This window comes from Anguilla anguilla, chromosome 9, assembly GCF_013347855.1.
Source record: "Anguilla anguilla isolate fAngAng1 chromosome 9, fAngAng1.pri, whole genome shotgun sequence".
Classification (NCBI taxonomy): domain Eukaryota; kingdom Metazoa; phylum Chordata; class Actinopteri; order Anguilliformes; family Anguillidae; genus Anguilla; species Anguilla anguilla.
In genome coordinates this window covers 33416149-33441951 of record NC_049209.1, presented here as the reverse complement: position 1 = coordinate 33441951, position 25803 = coordinate 33416149, and the positions used below count along the sequence as shown (strand labels likewise).

General features: G+C 42.9%; 3 protein-coding genes and 1 non-coding gene across 6 annotated transcripts in view; 1 reads left to right on the top strand and 3 right to left on the bottom strand.

Annotated features, from left to right (window-relative positions):
- Nucleotides 1–266: 266 nt before the first annotated feature.
- Nucleotides 267–339, top strand: trnav-aac. Its single transcript has one exon. It is a non-coding gene; the product is annotated as a tRNA-Val (tRNA).
- Nucleotides 340–3273: 2934 nt separating this feature from the next.
- On the bottom strand, nucleotides 3274–9293 carry LOC118236560 (heterogeneous nuclear ribonucleoprotein A/B-like). Of its 2 annotated transcripts, none has more exons than XM_035435051.1 (9): nucleotides 9160–9293; nucleotides 8458–8708; nucleotides 7499–7667; nucleotides 6864–7022; nucleotides 6373–6528; nucleotides 5908–6001; nucleotides 5468–5632; nucleotides 5282–5365; nucleotides 3274–4028 (listed from the first exon to the last, which is right to left on the bottom strand). In XM_035435051.1, exons 2-8 carry the CDS (start codon nucleotides 8685–8687, stop codon nucleotides 5295–5297), a joined length of 1044 nt encoding a protein of 347 aa, XP_035290942.1. In that variant the 5' UTR covers nucleotides 8688–8708; nucleotides 9160–9293; the 3' UTR covers nucleotides 3274–4028; nucleotides 5282–5294. The 2 variants fall into 2 exon arrangements, with proteins under 2 accessions (XP_035290942.1, XP_035290943.1); XM_035435052.1 differs by having other exon boundaries at nucleotides 6397–6528.
- Nucleotides 9294–11662: 2369 nt separating this feature from the next.
- LOC118236171 (guanine nucleotide-binding protein subunit beta-2-like 1) lies at nucleotides 11663–18844 on the bottom strand. Its single transcript, XM_035434291.1, has 8 exons — nucleotides 18605–18844; nucleotides 17662–17833; nucleotides 16785–16932; nucleotides 15226–15321; nucleotides 14535–14645; nucleotides 13168–13308; nucleotides 12639–12749; nucleotides 11663–11819 (listed from the first exon to the last, which is right to left on the bottom strand). The coding sequence occupies exons 1-8, from the start codon at nucleotides 18711–18713 to the stop codon at nucleotides 11754–11756; spliced, it is 954 nt and encodes a 317-aa protein (XP_035290182.1). The 5' UTR covers nucleotides 18714–18844; the 3' UTR covers nucleotides 11663–11753.
- Nucleotides 18845–20110: 1266 nt separating this feature from the next.
- The window catches only part of LOC118236169 (collagen alpha-1(XXIII) chain-like), a 116497-nt gene continuing 110804 nt past the window's right edge, over nucleotides 20111–25803 (bottom strand). For both annotated transcript variants that reach the window (XM_035434289.1, XM_035434290.1), the window contains exons 27-30: nucleotides 25494–25547; nucleotides 24846–24932; nucleotides 24299–24337; nucleotides 20111–23887 (exon numbers count right to left, since the gene is read on the bottom strand). In XM_035434289.1, coding sequence (XP_035290180.1) covers nucleotides 23885–23887; nucleotides 24299–24337; nucleotides 24846–24932; nucleotides 25494–25547 — 183 coding nt within the window. In that variant the 3' untranslated portion in view covers nucleotides 20111–23884. The remainder of the gene's footprint in view (nucleotides 23888–24298; nucleotides 24338–24845; nucleotides 24933–25493; nucleotides 25548–25803) is intronic.

Genomic DNA, 25803 nt, shown 5'->3' with positions numbered 1-25803 from the left:
GTTCTTTCAGGTCATTGGCCCCTGTTCCTTCATAGCACAGTGTAGGCTTATAGCTGAGTAGAAAAAGTGTGTACACCAAGGTGTCAACAAAGATAAGTTACTATTGATTTGTAGCACATATTTGTTAAAATAAACGCCACAAGAGAAATGGTGGAAAGCACCAATAAACATAACGCAAACTTTTTTCTTAAGGAAAACTTTGTTTTTGTAACAGGTTAACCTTGTTGTACTGTCCCACTCAATACTCAGTAGCCAATACCAGTGAGGTTTCTGCAGTGTAGTGGTTATCACATTCGCCTAACACGCGAAAGGTCCTCGGTCCGAAACCGGGCAGAAACACCTTTCGAAAAGGCACCACTATGCAAGAACCACTTCAGTACAGAATCAGTATAGCGCTCCCCTAGAACAGTCAGGCATTACATGCTCTACTTCTTATCAGATTCATTAAGTAATCAAGGTTCTTCACCATAACCCATACTACCTTTGCCAAGGTGACCAGGACTGCAGGCAAAAAGGTAAAACTACATGTGCAAGAACAAGCAGCGTTACTCTACTGAATGCAATACTCTCACATTCCTCATATATATGGAAGCAGACATTTAACTAGAGTGGATGTGTATTTATAAACCATGATCTGTAATTCAACTTGGGGGGTTGGGGGGGGAGGGTTAAAAAAGCCAGTGACTGTAGCTAGCCCCACCCATTAGTAAATCCATGGATCCCCAGAATCTGCAGTTTGCATAGCACACAAACTGAACTAACCTTTTATTACTCCAAATGGCTGAGAGCAGATACCAATGAGACTGATGCATAGGCATCCTACAGTGTGTGTCAATATGTCCATGGTGCATTTTCTTCAAAAACGAACCACTGTGGAAACAGTGGGTCCCTCAGCAAAGACAGATTTAACTCAAAGACACCAGCAGCCCACATCTTACTGTTACAGATTCCTTCTTTGAGGTGTAAGACTGAACATGAAAGTCATGAAAGCAAAGACTGATATAGAAACGAACCACATAATGTACCACATTGGACTTCACCACACGAAGGGTGGTTTCTATCGGTGACGCCACCGCTCATTCAAGATGGCGGCCGTGGCAGCCATATTGAATTAGCGGTGGTGTCACCGATGGAAACCAGCTTTCGTGTGGTCAAGCCCAATTCACCACCAAAAAATCAGCACGATCGACAAAGGCGTTTTCTGTTAAATGAGCGGAAACCAAACTGTTGGTGGACGATGGACGGATGGACGACAGACGGGGCCTTAACATAATGCCCCTCCTGCCTCCTACGGAGGCCTGGGGCATAATAAAAATGGAAAGGTCATAGGAGGAATTCTACACACACACACACACATACACACAAACCATAACACCTGGCTGCAGACAATACTATTTCATTATGCATAATTTCACATTATTTTCCCTTAGAGAAAACAAATCTGAATGCTTATTTAACAATAATGCTATTTTTTATACCATGAACCACAGAGAAGTAAATGTTTTAAACCATTTTTAGATATGTGACTGTGCGTGTAATTTTTAAAAATATGTTATACAGGGGAAAAAGGTAAATAGTGTTCCAACACATATTCAGTCGAGAAAGAAAGATTTGCAGCTGTAAAGTGGAATAGTATTCAGAAAGTCTGAGGAGTGCGCGCAATTCAAATGCGTGGGAATTTATGTATAAGAACGCAGGCAACCGAACACTGGCTTATTTTGTACCTGAAAACTAAATTTGATGGACGTCAAAGCTCATTAATTGTCAAAGTGCCGCCAGTCTTCCCAGCATAGGCATACAACATAAATTAACTGAAAGGAAAGGCTCCTGTGCCTTGTGTACATTTTCACTTTTTACAACACACAAGCGATGAATTTACTTTGTAGGACACCTTGTCAGCTGTGTCGCAAGAGCAGACCGCATTCACCAGTCATCTTATCTGTTCGTTCAGCTTCAGGCACCAGCAGGTACCGAGAACACCAGTCATACTTTGAAGATGGCTCACAGATAAAAAATGAAATTTATGAAACACTGGACGAGGAATGAATATCAGAACCTAACTTGGTTTCCAAGGTTTTTTTTTGCTTCCAGAAACAGCTGTTCACTTTCTGCTGGGGTTCCAAACAGCACACTACTTTGTACAGAACAGACCTTTCAGTTGAGTCTAAAGATTATATTCAATACTTCTCTGCCAGTTAAGACATTTTGAGACATTGATAGAACTAAAATGTTTGATTGTGAACATGTTCCTTTATACAGACTTTGCAGTGGTTTAATGGAACTTAACACCAAGACCCACAGACAATTAACTCTGAATACCTGACCATGGCAAATATTTATGGAGAGCTGGGCCTGTATCCTTCCCAACAACCAATCGCTAACACGGACAATGTTGTGCTTCAGTAGTGCGGAACTTGCACTTCAGTAACAGTCAAACAGGTGGGAATACACAACTGCAGCACACCATAGAAGCCCCTCCCCCTTTTCTCTTCAGAGCAAGACAATTCTGTTTTCATATTCAGCAACTTGCCCAAATATGCTCCTATAGCTCTCCATCGACCTGTAGTACTAGCTCTGGAGAATGCACTGCAGTCACAAAGGTTCCACCCTTCAGCACTTTGCTCTGGAATACAAGCTCAGCAGAACAGAAAAAAAGGTGCTTCTGCAAATTTTTAGTCAACTGAAAGACACAGACCACTGGTCCAGTGGCCACCATCCAGTTTGGTTTGTTTTGCATCCTGGTAACATCACACAGAGGTATAAACTGAGTACAGTATAATAAAAACAAACTTCCAAAAGAAATATTGAAAAGTTCCTGAGGAGAGAATATTTAAGGGCCTTGTTGGTTTGAATAGAGTTAAGGCACAAGACAGCCAAACAATTGCCTGACCATCCAACTTTACCTTTGCCAACGGACAAGAGAAATTTGCCCAGACACATTATCAAGCACCAAGAAGGTTAGCACAAATTACAATACCTCAGGTGTGCAATTCCTTACAGTGAGCCATCAGCTCCGTACCTGAAAATCAGACCAATTATGAAGTGCCAACTACCAGTTGAACAAGTTCCCTTTACAGCAAGTCTGTATAATGCAGTTACTCAAAATGAGGGAGAAAGCAAGCCAGCGTTCTTCAAATTATTAGTATCAGCCAATTGCCAGTCTAGTCAACCACCACACTCAAACTTACTACGGAGAACAGGGAAATTTAACATTAGAATTAACATTAACCACAATCATTACCATTATGAGTATTAAATAAGGATACACACAAATCTTAAACCAAAAGTTTATTTCTAATAATTGCCCAAGACACTAGAGAAAAGGAAATATCCAGTGAGAGAGGGAATGCCCTCTTACATTTGCAGGCGCAATCTCGATTCTTAGGTTATTAACACTATCAAAGCCACTTAAACGTATAGACAAAGATCAAAGTCAAAGTCAGTTTTTTTTTTCTTTTTTTTAAAAGCCAAAAAAAACAAAAAACAAAGCTGGCTGCCCTCATCTACTAACCAATTTGCTGACACATTTACTAGTTAAGCTTACAATTAAATCCAACTAGTTAAATCCCTTTTACATCATACACCCCTCCCCTTTCTTCCACACCCCCCCACCCAACCCCACCCTCCCCTTCAGAAGCCATGCAACTTGCATCAAGACTCAGCACAAAAAATAAAGCAAATCTAGGAACACTGAAAAAAAATTACTCAAAATTGTTTATTTCAAAAGCTCTGGTAGCTCTGATCTTGGTTGTGGTAATTCCAGACATGTAAAATACAACCATACAATACATTATTCAAAAAAGGTACCAAAAAGTACAGTAAAAATAACACTTCCATTGCTGGAAATGTACATGGACACAAAAACAATATAAAATAAAAAGTGGAAAAGTGACAATTGCTTCCCGCCCCCGATTCCGCCATTGTTCTGTACAAATGGAGCATGAGTCTGTAATTCTGCCAACTCCACACGGAAAGTCAGGCCCCCGGGTCCGTCGAACCACGGGCACTCGCGTCAAATCGCCTAAGTCCTTGGAGAGAGGAGAGACAATGTTGGGATATTTTACACACACCGAAACCTCGCTAGCATCAGAGATGGCCAGCGCGCACAGCAGTTGTTGCCAATATCGACCTTACGCCGACCAATGCAAGCAAGCGACATCTTGAAATAATCATGAGGCAAGGGAATCAATAACCAAATTTAGGCTAGCTACTTGCAAGGCAAATAGCTATGTTTCCATTTGAAATGTACTTCAAGAGACAAAAGCCAGAAGACTTTGCAAGAGTAGCGAGGGATAATGAGACTTCAAAGGACTACAAAGGGTCAACTATCACCACACCGTTTACCTGCAACCCATGATCAAGGATTTAGCTGAGCTTGAACTGTTTGACTCGAGTCCTTGGACAATGAGTCACATGGGTAACTCACCCATTCAACTATTCACTACTCAAGATTATCAATCAAGGCTCATCATGGAGGCTAAGACCAACGACAGAGTCATTTACACTCCTGTACTTGACTGTTAGTTACAGCTGTATATTCCGTGGGCATGATGAAGAGTACTGCAAAGCTACCGACCTCTAAAATAGGAATCAAATGATTCAGCAAACTTTCATGCAAATGTATGCAATTAGAAATGCCACATTTACAGGCATCACTAAAACAACGTATATACAGAATACAAAAGATGTGCGTACCAGGGAGGGTCAGAGAAAAGACAGCCCTGTAAGTTGCACATTTAATCTTTAGCAGAGAAAAAATACCTGCACAGATTGAGCTAGAACTAACTAAACCCCCCCGCCCCCCAGAAAAAAGAAAATCTATGAAAACCAAATCTAAATAATGATCAGCGAAACTGAAATGTCCTAACAGAATTATTGTTGCATGTGTAGAACAAAAAAAAAAAAAAAAGCGAAAGCATCCATTTATTTTAGAAATAATCCATTTCTTGTGTCAATTCAATCTCAATTAGACTCAAAAGGTTACAATACCCAAGTCAAATGACACCATAATGGTCAACTTAGTGCACAGTTAAAGCAGCAAGTACCGTCTGAATACAACTGTCCACAGTGTGGTACAAGGAAAAAAAAACAGACACTGCACTATTGTCAACAAAAGGTAAATTAAGGCAGTGTTACCCACGGCTCATGACAAGTGCACCCATTCTGCATCATAAATGGCTCGGACGACCTACAAAGATCCACTTCAAAGGTCCTGCTGCAGTTCCCACATATCCCGTGTGGCCTTGTAAACCACCACTGAGCCCCATGTAAAAATCCTCACCTGTACTATGTGATCAGTATGGCTTGTAGCTACTCTGGTGGCCACCACGTCTGGGGGATTTTCCGTAACTTGTGTTTCCCTGGTCTGGAAGATGAAACAAGGAGGGGGGGGTGGTTGGTCAGAGCATCTACACACAAGTCAGGTGAAACATGCTGCCCATGTAACGTCCCAGTGGCGCATGCTTACTGTAATCGTAGCCGCCGCCATAGCCATAGTATCCGGGTGAATAGTCATAGTTGCCATAAGCCCCATAGCCACCATAGCCCTGCTGTCCACCGTAGCCATAGCCTTGGTTGCCATAGCCCTGGTTCCAGTAGTTATTGTAACCCTGGTTCCAGTTCTGGCTCTGACCTGTTAGAAGAGTGAGCATATTAGCTCACCAGAATTCTCTGGAATGTTCTAGGCCAGTGGTAAGCAACCCTGATCCTGGAGATCTACAGTCCTGTAAATTTTCACTCTAACCCTAAAAAAGCACACCTCATTCAACTGCTAGAGATCTCGTTGAGCTGCTAATTGGTAGAACCAGGTGTGCCAAATTAGGGTGGAAATGGAAAAGGATGGTAGATCTCCAGGAACAGGGTTACCACGGTTCTAGGCTAAGTAAAGACTGGATTCTTTTGACTCACCACCACGGCCCCTGCCCCTGCCATAGCCGCCACCTCGACCGCCGAACTGCTGCTGCTGGTACACCTCCTTGGGTTGGGCAATTTTAATCTCACACTGCAAGTAAACCCAGTCAGGGGGACAGTGGGTCAATGACAAGGTAGACATGCTGCCTAATGAAATGAAGAAACGGAAGTGCCCGCCTATGCCCAGGACATGCAGTTACAATGGTTTTGCTATTCATGTACCAAGAACACACCAGTACACCACATGCATATAAACAAACCCAATTACAACTTAAAAAACCAAACTAAATATATATATATATTTTTAAAACCATCTTTCCCAGGGCGCCAAGATTTCTACATGAAGAAATATGGACACACAGGCAGAGGTGTGCATGCATAATTTCACTAGCCCAAACAAGCTAACCACTGTGGCGATGCAAAAATAAAGAGTAAAAGGAGGAGAAATAAAAATATACATACAAGGCCGTCCTTTCCGTTTGTTACCTTGCTTCCACTAACGTTATGGTACTTCTTTTCAAGGACCTTCTTCACTGGAGACTCCTCCTTGAACGTTATGAAAACAAAGCCCCTCCTTTTGTTTGTCTTTGGGTCCATTGGGAGCTCAATGGACTCAATCTATTAGTGGTGAAAGAGAACGAAAAATAAAATAAGCAACGTGGACTCATGTTGTACCAACCAAGACTTCCCAATTACCAACACAAACAGCCTAAGGTCATCCACGTCCTTTCCGCAGTTGCGCAACCAAGTTCAAAGCCACATTACAGTAAAGAGTACTTCATCACAAGTGCTGTACAATATCAGCAACTGCTACAATGGCTAATATACTGCAAGACCGCACAGACAGAATTTCCATTCAAGAATTTTAAAGTCCTTCATTTGATCTCGTCATTTTGTAGATGTGGTCTGCGTTTACAAAAATGCACATAATGTACACGTTTAGTGCAACACACCTCTCCAAATGGTCCGAAGTACTCTCGGATCTTCTCCTCCGTTGTCTCTGGGTTAAGGCCCCCAACAAAGATCTTCTTCACGGGTTCTTTCTTCATGGCCATTGCTCTTTTGGGGTCTATCTGTCGTCCATCTAGCCTGTGTTCTTTCTGTTCAAGCACCTAGGAAACAAGAGCAGGTTTAGTCTCAACCGCCCAAAGACAATCACTACTTAACCTGGGTTCCCACCCACCTATACCACATGCTAGAGAACCTGGGTCCTTTTAGGGCCCACATTAGGACAAATCCAAGGATCCATAAAACCTATACAATGGGCCAAGATGCCATGATTCTTGATTTAATAAGGAAAATTAATAGGCCTTAATGACCGTTGCTGAATGAGGTCTTTCAACCCTGAAACAAACCACTGTTGTTTTGACTGGAATATTTATGGCAGTCCAGGGTCCACTTTAAGGACATGTATGCAAAACAAGGGCAAGAGACTTATGACTGCAAATTAACTTTAAATACATTTAAATCGGTTACTTCCCAGGCTGTACAAAGTGGTTTCATGTTCAAATGAAGGTTGGTAGGCCTATATTCAAGTTGTGTGGGACCCTAAACACACAACAAAATCACTATTCCCATATGTGCTTACCTTGTCCACACTAGAGGCATCTTTGAACAAGATGAACCCGAAGCCTCGTGACCGTCCCGTGTTTGTGTCCATCTTAATGGTGCAGTCTGTTACTTCACCAAATTTGGAGAAATAATCCTTGAGGTCTTTCCTGTTGGTGTCCCAACTAAGTCCACCAACAAACATTTTCCTGAAAAAAAAGTGACCAGCTGTGATATTTACCAAATTAACAGTCATTGTACTGCATTTCAGTCATATGGGTCACACAAAGAGGGTGTTGCGAACTGACAGCATTTCTCCCCAGTACACCCCTCTCCAACAAAAAAATAAAATTATATATACACAAGAAAAATCACCCAGTCACATATGAATTGTACATCATACAGTCTACAGTTCTCCAGCTTTCTAAAACTGGGTACATGCTACACTGGTTTCAATACCAGCTCCAGAACAATGTCCAAAACGTGGGGTCAGCCATCTATTACAATCGCGCCAAATGCAACACGTGACCTCTTCCTACACCGGTTTGACAAGGGAATGACAATCGCTGTAAGCAAATTTCAGCCATGATCCCTATAACATATATACACAAAAACAGTAGACCCAGACAAGAGCGCAAAGCTAAACGGACATACTGGACTCTTCAAAGGCCTGAAGAACATTTTGCTAACTAGGACACCACAGGCTGCATTCCTAAGCCTTATATCAGTTATGAAACTAGCAAGCTTTTTGGACAAAAGAAAACCCTGCGCATCCACCCACAGGCGAGCCGGCGCTTTAACAGTATAGCTTAAGGCAAAAGGCGCCTAAATGTACTTAAATCCAGCTAGCAATTGCCCATCCCCCCATTAGCGCCTGCACATGGCGCCAACAAAGACCGAAAGAACAAAAGCGCTTCTCTTGCAAACGCTTTATACAGCAACAAAGATCGACTATTTTGCCCCATTAACCGCTTAAAGGTTTGATTCACAAATCCTCACCCTGCATCTTCCTCGCCCTTGCTGGCGTTTATCTGCCCGCCTTCTGCAGCGCCGTTTTGCGAATCCTCCTCCTCCTCCTCCGCCGCGGCCGCTGTTTCGGCCACAGCCTCTTCTTGCTCTTCGGGTTCTTCTGCGAGTTCTGGTTGTTCAGCCGTCTCTGCTCCGTTAAGATCCTCTTCGCCGTTTCCATTTTCGGAGGTTTCCATGAACTGCTGCTCGGTGTCAGACATGGTGACGGAATAATCCTTTATCTAAAAAATAAAGATTAACAGATGGCGGATTGAGTACAATGGTTTGAGAAAACATGTAGCTAGCTAGCAATTCGTGTTCGGAGTGCCAAAGTAATGGCGTTTCGTATAAACAAATGCTAGCTGGCAAGTCAAATCGTTACCATGGGAAAAATAAACAATCACGCCCACTCAAATGCTGTAACAGACGTGCACATTAAAATGTAACAAGTTCTTCTGTACAAACTTGAAGTCATCAGCGGGATCTCACGTTACATAATAGCCAACTAGGCCGCATTCGCATTTTGCTTGCTAGCTCATGTTAGTGTATTTAAAGGCCTGCTTAAATTATAAAATCAGTAGGGCCCGTAGGTCGTAGCCGGCGATTTGAAAACATACATCTTTACGCTCACGTGATGCAACAGATAATTACACAACTATACATAATTATATTTTATAAACAAACGTTGCTTACTGCTCAAATTATCGGAGCCGGAGACAGTCCTTCAAGATGGATTCTCCCTCACAATGCCAACTCGTGGCAGGTTTTATAGTACCGGATAAGAAGCTCCGTTGAATAAAGAAATTCTCGATTCGACGTTTAGTGATGCCAATCATAATGAACCTTCCTTATTATTGGTGCCTAGACCCTGAACACCCGCCCACCGCCACCTTCCGGCTATGAAGTTTTCATGTCAAGTACTACTTGCTAACTTCGCTAGCATGCTGCAGAATACTATCAACGTTTTCTTTGTTTGATATTAAATGTTTTGTTAATTAAATTACTGAGTTAATACGCATAACTGTGTGATTATGGAAAGCGATTGTTTAGTTTTATGAGCTATATTGTTTTTGCCTACTGCCAGTCGCAAGCGACCATTCAGCATCTGCAGCAACATTGTTACCATAACCTGAACTCGAATGCTAACTGCAATCTGACGTCCACGATTTGAAGGAATTTTATGTTTCACCAATGTGTAGTGCACTAAAAAGCGTGATTGACATCAAGTCATCAACCGTTAGTTTATGGAAGTGAGTTTGGCCTAAAGAGAGCGAATTTCCCCGGGTGTCATCACAGAAATACATTTTACACAGTATGGAACTTTTAAGACATGACATAATGTTACATAACGATTCAACTAAATTACTGTTTCACTAGATATGTCGAATACTAGGCGCGATAGTCATCAGATTATCGTTATTTATTTTACGTTTCATCATAAGTCAACTTTGTTACTTAAATATATAGTTATGGCCAGGTTTTATCATTTGGTTGCAGTTTTGGGACATTTTAGGCAAGAATACTTACGGCGGGATAAGCGGTGGTCGCTAGAGGGGTGAAAGACGGTGGCGATTCTGGGGGCCCGCTGCTTATAAATAAATAAATAAATAAATATTAAAAAAGGAGCGCCCAGAGCAATATTCTTTCTGGATGCCCAGAATTCCTAGCTACGCCCCTGGGCGGGATAACTTGTAATCTTTGATACCAAATGGAGTCGATGTTGGCTACTGCACATATCAACGCAAAACTGAATCACATTGATAATTTTACTTAGTTATGCACCAAATGTTTCTATTACAATTACAAGTAATCCAAAAACTCATAAGCAAGTAAAACAATACTAATAATTGTAAGATTGTGAATCCTTTTCATTATGAATCCAATTACACGATTATGGATTCAATTTTAAACCAAATATCTCTGCCACTCCATGGTTGCCTTCCCCTGACGTAGTCTCAGATTTCAAGCAGAAATGAGCACTCTTGCTAATACCTGGCGAGTTGCAAGCAAGTATCAATTCAACTTTATTTGTATAGCGCTTTTTACAGAGAACTGTTACAAAGTCATTTTACAGATCAATCAGCCTGGAAATCTGCCCAATACCCGTTTAATGTCTCAGTAGCAATGAGGGACTGCCAATGACCAATGAAATTCTCTCCAACAATCGAATGTATTAACTGTTGACCTCCAAAATATGGAAAATATTAGGGTGTAAGCTACATGTAGACGTGTGAGGGAAGCCAAATTATAAGGTAATTCTACAGGAGACTCGTAACAAAGGGGACTCACCGCATATGTAGAAAACCATGCGTGTCCCTTTGGCCAGTTAAGTCTTCAGGCTACCCAAAGCCACCACTGCATTGGCTCCTTTCATTTGTTCAGTGTGATTGTTAATTTACAGATAAAACAAAAGGTGGAGGGTCTCTCAGATCAGACTGAGAAAACAGGCCTACAAATTTGCAACCTCCCTAGCAGTGCATAGCCAAGTAATGAATCAACAAACTGGCGTTCATCAAACAAAACATGAAAAGAAAAAAAAAAACGTCTAGCATGCAATAAAGTCAGGAATCATCAAGGTGACCCACACGCAGTTACTATTTCAAACAACAGAAGCGCAAAAAGTGGAAGGATAATCTAGACAGTTTAATAAAAGGCAGTTGGCTATTATGTTACATAATGGGCTTTATAAATTTAAGGAAGCATAACTGGTGGAGTGGCACCATAGCACTGAAATAGTTAAGATGTTTGGGGGTGTTTCAAAGCTTGCACTGTCCACTTGCCTTGTTGATGTCCACTCATAACTATAACTATAATACAGGCAATAGGTTTTAGTACACTTCTCCCTACATCTTGGAGATACGCTCTTGTGGAAGGGCAGCAAGTTGGACAACCAAGGCCATTCCTCTTCCAAAATAAAAGCATGTCCTGCGATAGATTGGCGACCTGTCCAGGGTGTATTCCTGCCTCTCGCCCAATGCACGCTGGGATAGGCTCCAGCACCTCCCGCGACCCTGTCCAGGATAAGCGGGTATAGATAAAGGATGGATTGATGGGTGAAAATAAAAACGTATCTGTGGCGCAGGAGTCCCGAGTGAACCGCTGTGCATTCGATGCTACAGCTCATACCTCTGTAATATAAATGGGACATAAGGAAACATGGTCTGGCACTGGGGAAATACACACCAGAACAACAGAATTCAGTTTTTTTTTTTGTTTTCCTTTTTTATTCAAGGCTTTATTCAACAGTTCATAGCAGTTCTCTTGTTGTCGACGGGGAGGTATTTTTTTCAGCGGGTGCCGATGGTAACCTGCCAGACTCTGATCAAGTTGTCAGTGTAGCCAGCAAACAGGGTCTGGGGAGAATGAACAGAACAATGATCAGAGGAGAATGAAAAGCCCGCCCCCCTCCCGAAAGACGAACTGCAACAAAGTTGATAAGACACTCATGAGCATGGACATATGGCACCTATGCAGAGCACTCTGGATTATTGTCTGCTGAAGGCTTAAATAGAGATATTACAGGAATACTGCAGGAACTAAGCGTCAGTTCTCTGGCAGCTCAAACAAACAAACACTAACAGTCTCCCTGGCATACGATTAGGCGGTGGAATTTTATGCATGCATGCATGCATGCATTTAGGCGGTGCAATTTTATGCATGCATGCATGTGCATATAAATAATTTAAATGAGATCTCCATTTATGCAGCAGAATATTCAAAGGTTGCACAAGGGTACACTGGAACGGTCTGGGAAAGAAAAACATTGTGCACGCAGATGGACGCTGACAAGTTCGAATTCTTGGCTGCACGACACCTACAAAGTTCCACTGTGGAACGTAGGTCAGGTACGGCTGGGAGTCACAGGGAAACAAACACACAATCCTCCGGATACTACTGCAAAAACTTTGCCCCCACATGTGCCACAAGCAAACGCGCCACCGCATTCGATTACACGCACGGCAGCACGTGCTGGAGTACAGACCGAACCCCCCTCATAATTGCAGGACTTGTCACCAGCGGGACTCAGATTAACAGTAAATGGGTGTAATCACCGGGGGGGGGGGGTGGCGCTCTGAGAACTCCTTAAGTCCGATCGAGCACAGAAAGGTGCGGGGGGGGGGGGGCGCGCGCGGTGAAAAGGGGGTGGCGGCCAAACGGCGTTAAGCTCGTACCTGTCCGTCAGCAGACCAGGCAAGGGAAGTGCACTGGGGCGGCTCCGCCTTGCTGTTAGTGCTGATCACTTCCTGTCTCAGCTCATCCACGATGATCTTGCCCTCAAGATCCTGGGAGGGTGAGAGCATATGAATTAAGAAGGGGGAGGAGATTGGGACAAAATGGAAATGGGGAAAGTGAATAACAGACACAAAGGATGGTGATTTATTAGAAAGCTATAAGGCTTAAATGAAAATGGGTGGGGCTACCATGTACTATGGAGCAACAAATTGTCAACAGCACAACTGTACAAGGACTACAAATCCCAGAACAAATGTATGAGAATATGCATACATTTTGATCTGGCTTTTGAAATCTCTTTAAAATATTCCATCATAAAAAAACCACATTGTCTTCATGTTGATTGTGAAGCAAAATCTACTTATTCAAGCATCTTTGCCGTTTTCAGTTGTATTGTATAAAGCACCATGTCAAAGCATGTGTGTTTTTCATCAAGGTTAACTGCAAAGCAGGAGCAGCGCCTCTCACCCAGATCTTGATGCTGGGCCCGGTGGCGGCACACAGCCAGTAGCGGTTGGGGCTGAAGCAGAGGGCGTTGATGGTGTCGCCTCCGTCCAGGGTGTAGAGGTGCTTGCCCTCGTTCAGGTCCCACAGCATGGCCTGACCGTCCTGCGCAACAGGAGGGGGGGGGGGGGGGGGGGGGGTCATTTGAGGAATACAATCGCCACTCTAAACCAGAGGACTGCCGCCACAAATCCGCTAATGATTAACAAAAAGTGCAACATGGAAGTTGTAAGAAAGAATAATTATACACCAAGGTGAAAGAATGAAAGCCAGAGACGAAAAAAAAAACTAAAATCATGTTTGTCCTGCAACTCCCGTTTTCATGTCTCTCATAACACAAAAAAAAATTATTATGAGCAGTTAGCTGTCAACAGCTCTGAAAGCAACAACATGACCCATTCCAACAAACCGTTCCTCTTATGATATGGCATTGCCTCATCAAAAGGCACGTGTCATTGACAGGCCTACGGTTCCTGACACTCCCCCTGCAGCGTGAAGCAGGAATACAGACTACAGTCTATAAAAAGCCAGGCACTGCCTGCGCATTCCAAAAAATTTCAACAGAGCCTGGATACAAAGTGGGCTTTGTAAGGAAGACAAAGATGCCCACACACCGCATCAAAAGCTTCCAAACAAGCTTAATGGCAAAAATAACATTTCAAAAAAAGGGAACAGCTAGGCAAGCCATACCTAATGAAGACCTGTGCAGATAAAAACATCGTTAGCACCGTTAAACTTGATTGGGAGCATGCAAAACAATGCACAGGTACTTCTTTCTCCTCTAGTCTGGTTCATACCCCCGGCACCTGTGGAAGTTCTCACAGATGTGCATGTACTGCCTTCCTTTCTGCAGGGAGTGGGCATCTCCTTTTCCTCACTGCCCTAGAGATCTGTGAGGAACTGGCGTTGGCACATGCTCACGAACAGCCTCATCTTCACACTGACACAGATAGAATTCCAGGTCATCAGTGCTCAGAAACGCACAAGCTTTCGCAGTAACAAGGACACACGGTGTCTTTGATGCCAAGCACCATGAGCGCTAATAGCTCCCTCTTGTGGAGAATCTTCAGCCAGTTAAATGTGACCGAGTGAGTGACTGAGCTACTGAGCGACCGTCTGACAGAGAGCGAGTTGCATCCAGGTCCACGAGGTGCTTTGAAACTAAAATCAACAATGAAGCCCATCATCGCAGCAGATGGCAGGAACCCACCAGGAAAGCAGTAAAAATATGGCCACACTAAAATAGTTAAAAATCTGCCCACCACCAGCTGATTATGTTTATTGTGTGCTGTGGTATGAAACCGCCCAGCCCACCCCATTTCCCAGCATACCTTGCCACCAGAAGCGCACAGAGAGCCATCGGGAGAGACGGTGACAGTGTTCAGGAATCCCGTGTGGCCGATGTGGTTGGTCTTCAGCTTGCAGTTGGCCAGGTTCCACACCTGAGAAAGGAGAGACGCACCAGATAACGTCACAGAATAGCACTGCGTGGACACACGCTCGCCCCCGCCCCCCCCCCCCCCTTCACTCCCACCATCTCGTACTGCACCTCTCATCCCTTCACTCCCACCATCTCGTACTGCACCTCTCATCCCTTCATAATTGGAGGACTTGTCGTCAGGGCCACAGGGGCTCAGGCGATAGGACCGCGAATTTTGTAATCATCGGGATGAGCTCTCTCTTATCAACTCTTCACAAACGAGAGGAAACAACACCCTCAACAGACTCTGCACTGCGCACTACGGGGATGTGATCTCCCCCAAGACTGGCATGCAGATCAGCCTAATCCTTGTGTTTTCCAATACCTATCCAGCACGCACAGGTATTTGAATTACGGTGCATATTTAACCCTCAAATAATGCTCTCATAAATAATTTTGAAACACTCACTTTACAAAATATCAATATTTACACTTGCATTGAATGCTCACTTTAGTAACGAACCACACGATTGCCACCTCATTTTATTGTACTTATAGATTATTTCTGCGGTTCTTTGCTAATGCCCGCGCGCGGACCAGACCTTGACCATCTTGTCCCAGCCGCAGGAGACGATGATGGGGTTGCTGCTGTTCGGGGAGAAGCGCACGCAGGACACCCACTCGGTGTGGCTCTCGTCCTGGAAGGGGAAGCACGGAAACCCGAGCGTTAGGGTCCGTTTTGGTCACCGCCCCGCCCCGCCCCGCCCCCCCCCCCCCACAACCCCGCCCCTCTTACAGCCATCAGCCCATTTAACCCTTTAAATGACGGGCTGAGGTCAGTTATGACAATACTAAATGTGAAAAAAAGGGGGGGGAAATGACCTCACATTACACACAGAATCATTCCCCCCCTAGTCAAATTAATCAATGCAGTAGTTAGACTCACCATGCTAGTTACACTCTGCACATAGCCGTTTGGACACATTAAAACATTTTAATTCAAAGTATGTTTGGCTACATTTTACTTCGGGGTGGGTCACAGAATGGTAATCCATTCATTAATTAGGACAATGCATCAGCACAGTACAACTGGACAACACTAGAGAAGACAACACAAGATTCTCCATCACAAACTTTTGACCCCCATTCAAAAGAATGAAAACTAACCAAAGCACTGTTTTAAAGCCTTAGCAATTGAACTGGAATTTGTGAACTTAAGTTCTGACAGTGGCTGGACCATTCAAACAATGACATGTTCATCACAACCAATTTCAACTTTACTGCCATTTGCCGAAAGCACTTTATTGACAGTAAATTTGAGCACATTTTTTTTCCCCCAAAAACAAAAACAGATTTTTTGAAAATGATGGTCCCTATCACCACATTCAAATTCAAAGTTACATTCTCTGTTCCCTCCAATCACCTTTTTTAAATTACCAACCACAAGAGCTGCCAAAACTCTCACCTGGTAAAGCATTTCATTTTTTCTATGTACCCAAGCAAAGCACAGTTCATTCATAATCAATTCATATTGAAATGAAAATACCTGCAAGACATATACTGGCTTACATACTACTGCAAATGATGACTCTATATATAGTTTGCAAACCGAGCAGCTGATGAACCACACAGAAATACTGCGGCAGCATGTACTTAACTTCTTAAATTAAGCTATAAATGCAACCCTGTTCCTGACATCTCCTGCCATCCCCTGTCCTGTAGGTTTACATTCCAACCCTTACAAAGCACACCTCAATCAGCAGCTAGAGATCTGGTTCAGCTGCCAATTAGTAGCATCAGGTGTGCCAAAATTAGGGCTAAAATGAAAACATACAGGACGGGAGATCTCCAGGAAGAGAGTTGGCCAGCAATGCTTTAAATATCATAAATTCCTAGTGCAAATTTAAGCTGCCACTGCGAGCATCTCGTACTGCACCTCTCATCCCTTCACTCCCACCATCTCGTACTGCACCTCTCATCCCTTCACTCCCACCATCTCGTACTGCACCTCTCATCCCTTCATAATTGGAGGACTTGTCGTCAGGGCCACAGGGGCTCAGGCGATAGGACCGCAAATTTTGTAATCATCGGGATGAGCTCTAGCTCCTAGTCATCTCTTAATCTCGCGACGCAGCGGAACAGAAGCCCGTCGGGAACTCACCTGGATGGTGTACTTGCAGACCCCCAGGGTGTTCCACAGCTTTATGGTCTTGTCCCGGGAGCCGGACACGATCTGCCGGTTATCGGCGGAGAAGGCGACGCTCAGGACGTCCTTGGTGTGGCCGACAAACCGCCGGGTCGTTTGGCCTCTGTTGGGCGAGACCAGAGAGAGAGAGAGCCGGTCTGCGCCATTGTTCCTCCTTAGGTGGCCCACACAGCCTCAGAGCTTCGCTTTCAACTGGGATGAACTGACCCCAGCTGACAAGGGCCTCCAGGGAAAGCAGAAGATAAGGCATTGAGCCCTGGCACTACGGCGGGCAGGATGCAAGTCTCAATATAGAATTCCCAAATATGTTTAATAGCCCTGTCCCATCATTACAACGCCCTCCTAAAAATTTGGGCCATGTCTTTACCTAGTCAGCCATACCATTGGCCTGCAGGCCACAGGCAGCAGTAATCCAACTGTTTATTTGGATTCCCATTAGATGTTGCCAAGGCAATAGGATTGATATCAGGCAATATCCTAAAACGCTACTCTGACAATGAATGCTTTAGCAGGACACGCAATTTGACAGCCACCCCCCAAAATTTCCCCTTTTAAACGGAATAAGATGGGTGCTGAAAACCTGCCAAATGTCAGTCTGAAAGGAGACCAAGCTTCACCTATAAGAGGTTAAGAAGCGTTACCATATATTAGAAAAAAAGAGGAAGAAAAAGAGAACAGAAGCGGGTGGATACTGAACATAATACTAGGCTATTTTTGCTTACATGCAGGCTATAGACCAAATAAAGCTAGTATGCTAGCACTCGCTGCTCAGATAGATGGACAGGCAGAAAGGCGGAACACCCTCCTCTCCCCTCAGACCCAGCGCACTCACGAGGTCAAGTCCCACAGACGCAAGGTCCCGTCCCAGGAGCCGGACAGGGCGAACTGCCCGTCGGAGGAGATCACCACGTCGCTCACGAAGTGCGAGTGCCCGCGCAGCGCCCTCTGAGGGATGCCATAGTTGGTCTCGTCGCGGGTCAGCTTCCACATGATTATGGTCCTATCTGGAGAGGTGGGAGATAGGGACGCAGGTGCGCAACGCGACTGCAGGTGAGCTCAATTCAAAGACGTCCTGAAAAACGCAAGGACAACCACTGGCAAGAGCACTGCACAGGCAGTTATTCAGTACTTTACCCTAAACTGCAGTGACAGAAAAGGTGCATATTAGCTACACTTTGCATACCAATGGCCACTGAAGTGTCAGGATAATTGTAATCATGGCAACCAAAGAGAATTATGTTTGGGTAGACAACAAATAAAAGCATAATCACCATTTACATGCACGGTGTACAAAAATATATATTTTCTCTAGTATTGCGAACATTCACCAGTTCATTCATAACATTACCATTCTGCAATATTACTCGTACCCAGACAATCGTAATAAGAGTTTACTGACTGAAGGAATCATCAAAACACTCTCATAAACGCAAACGGCTCCAAGAATGAACGGTCAATCCCCAGCTTCCTACAAATGCAATGATGATTACAATATAGCCAAGTGGGCCAAGCAGCTTGGACTGACAGCCGGTTGGTTTGCTAGCAAGAAAGTTTGTTAGCAAGAAAGTTTGCAAGAAACTGAACCATTAATGACCCACATTTTGCACCCTATCGAGTCATATGTATGCTAAGATCGTTTAACAAGCTGTAGTGGTGAAGTTGCATTAGACTGCAGAAACAGCATTTAAAGGAGTGCAAACGACTGCTCTTTTGATCCAGTGTCAGTAATACCACGTAGCATGTATCCGGCGCAGTTATGGCGGCAGCTCGGTTACCTCTGGACGCAGACAGGATCATATCGGGAAACTGCGGTGTTGTAGCGATCTGGGTGACCCAACCGTTATGGCCCTTCAGGGTCCCCCTCACCGTCATCTGCTCGGTCATTTTGGCGAAGATAAACCGTGCCTTTCAGGGATGATGGAGTCGGATTTAGACAGGAGGTCTCGTTCGCCTAACTCCTTTCACATTCAGCCACAGAGAAAGAGACACGGCGCACCGGAAATATAAGAGAACTACACGACAGCAACGACGACTAGTGGTGAACTCTGGGTACTGTAGTGTCATAGTGCCATAGAACTTCTGTAGCCTAGATCATGAGCGCAAACAGTTCTGCGATAACATCTATGGATAATAACGCTTAGCTTACTAGTGTTTCTCAAACCAGATAGACAACTTGTTGTTTTCATTCCAAAAATATTATTGCTACCCCAGCATTTTAACAAAAATGTATATTGTCTTAATTATTCTTTTCATGTTTTGCGGGATTATTCACCCTCATAACATTATGTTAGAAATAGCTATGCTTGCCATGAAGAATAAAAGTCTCATATTCATCTTGTGCTGTAGCCTACTGCTAAAGATTAAATATTTGTATAGATCAGGATCTCATAATTATGAGATCAGGATCTCGTAATTCTGAGAAAATTTAAAGGACCATACCTGTGTTACTACATGTCATTGTCCATTGTCAACATGGGCCACATAGTTTACATAAACCTCAACCATTTTTCCCAAAATTGCTTTATTTTTGAGATATCGTGTTTGTTTACATTTTGTCCAGACAGACGTCATTCACTGCCATTCATGTTGAAACGGTGTGAAAAACACTCTACGACACTTGAAAGTTGCTAGGTATAGGTAATTCACCCTTTTGAAAATCACTACGCCGTTTATTTTATCTAAAATTACTGTATTACTCTAATACAAGCTCAAATTCACGCATAATATCAAGTTCAAGAGCGTCTCATTTAGGCGTACGCCGGCCTCAATAACAAGCACAAGCATCGATGCCAACGATTGACTGAAAGTTACACCTCAGACTTGTGTCTTTACCACTTCCTGGTTACAAAGTCCAATCAGAGCCAGCCAGAGACGTTTTGGCCAATGGGATGCAGGCAAGAAAACGTGTTCCTTGCGCGGAAACTAGAAACAGAGGGTGCTTGTTATTGAGGCCGGCGTACGCCTAAATGAGACGCTCTTGAACTTGATATTAACATTAAGCCTTTGCGTGTGAGGCAAACGTGATAACCGCTACTCTACGGAAACATGAGGCTATGTTGAACAAGACCAGGTTAAAACCTAGTATATGGTTGGACGTAACACATGTGATCCAGCCAACCAATGGTGTAACTTCATCACTCAGTCACTCAGTCACTCAGTCAGACATTCGTGTTTGTAGAGCTGGCCCCACTGTTGCGGTCCAGCCAAAAAGAAGAAGAAGTGAAGAAGAAGAAGTTGCATGTTGATATTTACACTAGTCAATCAATTGATTGATTGATTGATTGAATGATTGAAATTCTTTATTGATCATTAAAATACAATACAATTGATTTAATTTTATTTATATTGCGCAAAGGATTTGTCACAATACAATTCACAATCTACCCAGGCCTAATCCCCCACAGAGCAATCCAGAGTCAACAGTGGCAAGAAAAAACTCCCCGGAGACATGTAGGAAGAAACCTGGGAAGGAACCAGACTCAGTAAATGGGGGTAGGGTTCCTCTGGCTGGCTCAGTGTGTGGGTTCACAAATATCAGTCAGTTTCTGTCAGGCTGTATAAAGTAGTGTCGAGTTGCCTTATTAAACTGTATGACCAAAAGTATCGGGACACCCAATGGTCTGTGGCTGTTTTTCATGGCTGGGCCCCTTAGTTCCAGTGAAGGCACATCTTAATGCTACAGCATACAGTGACATTATAGACGCTTCTGTGCTCACCCAACACTTCGGGGAAGGCCCTTTCCTGTTTCGTCATGGCAGTGCCCCCATGCACGCAGCCAGGTCCATACAGAAATGTTTTTGTCGAAAACGATGCTGAAGAACTTGACTGGCCTGCACAGAGCCATGACCTCCACCCTTTCCAACACCTGTGGGATCAATTGGAAAGCCAACTGCAAGCCAGGCCTAATTGCCCAAATCAGTGCCCTACCTCACTAAAGCTCTTCTGGCTGAACGGAAGCAAATCCCAGCAGCAATGCTCCAACATCTAGTATAAAGCCTTCCCAGAATTGTAGCTAACATTTCTAACTCAAGGAAGCATTTGTGATAAAGACAAATACTGCAGGAGGAGACACATGGCTCATAGATGTTTTATTATTATTATTATTAATCCCAAATAGCACATCATTTTAATTTACAGGACTATCTCAAAAATAAAAGGAAACTGTTACAGATAAATTCCTACAAAGCCAAAATAGATCAAAATTCAACAAACAAAACTGATTGGAGGAAATTACATATTATGATAGAAACTGTTGGTATACACTATTTGGAATTATTTCTCATCTTTGCTTTGTGCTTCAACAACACTGAGATCGTTAAAGCACCTTGAAAGAAAGAGAGAGGGAGTAGTATTGAACTGTAGTAGTGGTTAACAACACTTAGTGAAGAAGTTCATCAAGACCTTAGTGGGTTTTATTTCTCTAATGAACAAGATTTGTTTGTTGGTTGGTTTCTCATGGATTAACAAACACCACATACATTTTATATGTAAATTACTGTAAGTTATACAAGTTATTGTAGCAGAAAACCTGGACAGAATGTGAACTCTGCCAGGTTTGTATCTGAAATAAGAAAAAGATTGCACCAGATCTTTAAATATTTGTATGGGTGCAGCTGTGAAGCACAACATCGTATGCTGAAGCTGACACAGTTTTGAAATGTAAAAGTACCATTTTGTGACAATAATCTCAGACCCATGGCAACACACCAGCAGAAAGTGAAAAGTAAACGTTTAAAGAAGAAAAGCTAAATGGGGAACCTTTGCAAACTGCATAGTTCAGACAGTACTGAGAGGATATAAGATTGTTGGTTGACTTTTACTCACTTATTTGTGTATATTGCTTACATTAAGTCATAAATTAATAGAGACTAGATGGCATTTGTCAACAGGCATAGCCTGGAGGCTTCCTCTTCACTTTTTTAAAAGCTCAAATCTGACTAGTCTTGGCTTGCTTTAAAAAAATAACATCACATTGCAGTAAATTCATCTTTGGGCCAGATGCATTATACGTTTGTACATTCTCTTTTAGAGTAAGCTGGGAAAGTGAAAAATGGACCTGTGATGAAGAGAAGGAAAGAAAGAGGAAGAGGAGAAGAAAGGAGAAATAGGACACTCCTGTGGAACTGTCTCCCCTCAGCGGGAGTGGCACTGAATTCAGTCACGCATGACTGGGACTAATTGGACCTACACAGGAGTCTACACTGTATAGTACTCTTTAAATGATTGTAATTTGAACTATAATCAGACCTGGTGCAGAGATACCAGTTAAAACTGAGGTCCTGGAGGATGGACTACACTTTAAACCTTCTTGATTACATTCAATTCAACGGTACGAACAACAGCCTGTTCCTACTTTGCGAATAGCTCCATTCTCCTTCTCTGTCTCTCCTACAAAAAAGAAATGACATAAACAGGACATTCTGCAACAGGAAGCAGTTTTTAAGAAAATAAAAGCACTCTGTCCTTCAAAAGGATAAAAAATAGCATAATAATGGCAATGAAGTAATCAATATACACACTGACTACAGATTGTACATAGTATTAATAAACATGACTTATCAGTAAAAGATTTTTTTTGTTAATCCAAGATAACAATCCTTCTCTTTCTCAACACAAACACTGTCAAAAATATGGCATGAAATGGCTTCACCTGAACAATGCCTGAAATGTACAAAGTGAGCTGAAATAATCATTTAGGGTTTTCACCTGTCAACTCCCAGCATAGTGCAACTTCAAAAAAATTTGAAACTATTTTAGACATTTGCAGAGCTTTGATTTTAGCTTGAAAAATATGTTTTCATGTAATTTCTTTATGTACATGACATGGCTTATATATTGTAGCCCACAAAAAGGGATTCAAAAGTAACTCAACATGTTGCACATCTGTTGAAAATTATATGTTGAATCCTCCAGATATCCTAACATGACTGTAACATAACAATAACATACCTATGCTTTAATGTAACTACCCCTACATAACTATGACCTTTCATTAAACACATTTTACAGTTTAATATATAAAATTTAAATTTCTCGTCCCTGTTTTAAAAAGTCTTGTTACAGACAGTTATATCAAAAAAGGTGATGCTATAACATGAACAGCCTTCAAACAAATCTATGAGCACTGTACTTTGAATGATCATGATCATTTACATACTTTGTTATTTGCATTGTTTAATAAAGTTTGTCCAGTCCTGTTTACCTACACAAACACACAAACGCACACACACACATGCACACACGTATACAACAGAATGAAAAATAGAGCAATGTATACAAAAAAGGAAAAACACTTTATAGCAGTCAGTCAGTGAAAGCAATGCACTCTTCATCGTCCTTATTTGCAATTATGCTTGAGTTGACTCCAGGTGAACAGTTGATCAAATCAGTTAAAGTCTCTGGTTGGTGTACGACATCCCAGTCCAGCTGAAAGGCTGACGATTCTGCATGTTCCGCAGTACTGAGTTGCAGTGAGTGCTGGGACGCCAAGGCACGCCCCCTCCTCCCCTGACACATTCAGTCACTGTCCCGCACGGGTCACAGGTCAGTCCCTCCCCCTCAGACTTCTCCCCCTAGTAGGACCGAATGGGGCCCACAGTCGCATCGTTTTGTCCTTTCAAAAGCAAAATAGGGTCCAAGGGGGTGACGGGGCAACACCGTTGGGCTCTCTGCGAGGCAATTTGCTGGGGCTGACTCACCCTGGACAGTCCGTTCCCTGGGTTCTGCACCCAGTCTTCCCCTCTGGATCAGAGCAGCAAATCAGGTGCCTCACAGCAGGGCCCACTTCCTGTTGTACATCTGTTTTCGTCCCCCTGCTTCATTCCGTCCTCATTTGCGCATCTGGTTTAGGTGTCCTGTTCCTGTTTTTCCTTCATGCCTCCCCCACCTTCCTCACAATAGCCAAACAATGTTATGTACAGTATAAAAAAGATAGGCTCAATATATTAGATTAAAAAAATAGCTTCCGTACAAAAAAGTGAACTGGATGCAAAAAAGCATTTTGTTTCAAAATATACCATATGGATATGTACAGGTGCCACACTCCCTGCTGGCTATCACTGTAAGCAAAAGAAGCAGAAAAACTGAGATTACAGTCTTGAATAAAAGTCTTGACAAATAATGCTGACAAAGTACTATCAGGTCACCAAATATGTATGTATGTATTTGTAAATTAAAATTAAGGACAAATTTTTGATCTGAATCACAGCATAAGGGAGAATCATGCCCCCCAAAAAACATGTATACCAGTGTCTGTCTGAAAGAACACCCTTTTTTTTTCTTTTATAACTGCTGGCTTCATTAAAAATTGATCAAAAACGTAATTACAACTGGATATAAGGCGATACTCATTAGTTATTAATTAGTCTGCCTCTTCCTGCAAACAGTGCAATCTGTATCTGATTAATGAGAGTAAGGGAGGCTTCTGTTTAATTCTGCTTGGTTTAAGCAAAAGAATGACTCCTACTGACCTTGTGCCAACAGCCAGGTATGGGTAACCCGTCCCGACCCTGGTGATGTTTAAAAAAAAGCAGGGGTAATGGGTAAGTACTTTATGAAATTGTTCATTTATTTTTTCTCTTTCTGGCATGCACATAGCTCTTCTATAAAGTCCCTGGTCTTCTCAGATTTAAAATAAAATGTATTGTCTCCACTTTCACACAAATGAAAGGAGACATGTGGCTCAACAGGCAAACCAGTGCATTAAAACACATAAATATAGTGTACAGTGCAATAAAATACATACATATATAGCCCTGTCTGTGCAGTTATACAAGCTATACATTGACATTAATATTGAAAAAATCTGCTAATAGTCCAAAAAGGAATCAAAACAATCCCAGCATCTCTTTTTCTTTTGATGTTTCATATGAATTACAATGTACTGGTCCCAGCACCCGTAGATTTTTGCCCAAAAGCCCAAAGGTTAAATGTGTAGTTGTGATACAGGAAGTGGGGTACTACATTTCCTGTGTGGAGGAGACACAGGAAGTGGAGTACCACAGTGGGGTTACCCACCACGGGGCAGGGCTGGTCCAGTCCGGGGGGGCCCTGTTCCCCTTTCTGTCCCTTCAGGCCTTTCTTTCCCACTGTACCCCGGTCACCCTACAACAGCAGAGGAACAAACATGGGGTGATAGTGCCCCTTTCAGTCAGAGAAGTGTTATGTAGGTTCTCCGGAATATGGGCTATTCCAGAGGTGGAAAATCCAGGTTCAGAAAGTTAAAGTCCTCCCCTTTTTTTTGCTCCAATTGCCTGTATTTGCTAATTAGCACAATTCTTGTTAAGGTAGAACCAATTAGTGAAATCAGCTGAATGAGTTCATGGGTGGAAAAAACATATGGCAGGACTTTTACTTTCTGACCTTCCTCTTCCACCTCTGATATAGTTTAGCCGCGAACACAAATTTGTGCACTGACGTCTCACAGATAGAGAGGGGATGCCCTCACGCTTCATATAGAAGCCACATGCAAATGCTCGTTACGGCAGCTCTCTGCAGTCAGACCCTCGATGTCTTCATATAAACAATTTTAATGTATTAATGCAAACATAAGATGAGGTCAAAACTGATATCAAAACTGGCACATGCACAGAGCGTGATCAGCCCTGGCACGGCACAACTAATTATTTTCAAGCATGATGTCATCAGGACTTTCCACATCCCTACCTTATCTCCTTTGATCCCCTGCTCTCCTTTTTCTCCCATCAGTCCAGGAAAACCCTGCAGCAACAGGAAAAGGAAGCTAGTATACCTGCACAGCATTCTGGGAATCTGAACACCAGCAGCAGTGCAGATCCTGTCCACTAACGGTCAGCTCCAAAAAATTTTAACTTCAAAAAAGGCCTGATTCTTCTAAAATGATCTGTGTTCTGTACTTAGGCCTGCCTCAACTTATATATTTGTATGCAGTAATATAGCACTGGAAATTCTGGTTAATAACCAAAACCTGGTCGTTACTAGATGGCCACCTTAAAAC

What these genes read in the sequence shown, in the direction of transcription:
- LOC118236171 (XM_035434291.1), bottom strand. Translation starts at nt 18,713, where the DNA reads ATGACCGAGCAGATGACGGTGAGGGGGACCCTGAAGGGCCATAACGGT. An exon ending in TCTGCAAGTACACCATCCAG is followed by an intron (nt 15,322 to 16,784) that starts GTGAGTTCCCGA and finishes TTCCCCTTCCAG; the next exon opens with GACGAGAGCCACACCGAGTG. An exon ending in GGCCCAGCATCAAGATCTGG is followed by an intron (nt 12,750 to 13,167) that starts GTGAGAGGCGCT and finishes TCACCCTCCCAG; the next exon opens with GATCTTGAGGGCAAGATCAT.
- LOC118236560 (XM_035435051.1), bottom strand. Translation starts at nt 8,687, where the DNA reads ATGTCTGACACCGAGCAGCAGTTCATGGAAACCTCCGAAAATGGAAAC. An exon ending in AAGGGCGAGGAAGATGCAGG is followed by an intron (nt 7,668 to 8,457) that starts GTGAGGATTTGT and finishes CTTTTTTTTCAG; the next exon opens with GAAAATGTTTGTTGGTGGAC. An exon ending in ATGCCTCTAGTGTGGACAAG is followed by an intron (nt 7,023 to 7,498) that starts GTAAGCACATAT and finishes CTTGTTTCCTAG; the next exon opens with GTGCTTGAACAGAAAGAACA.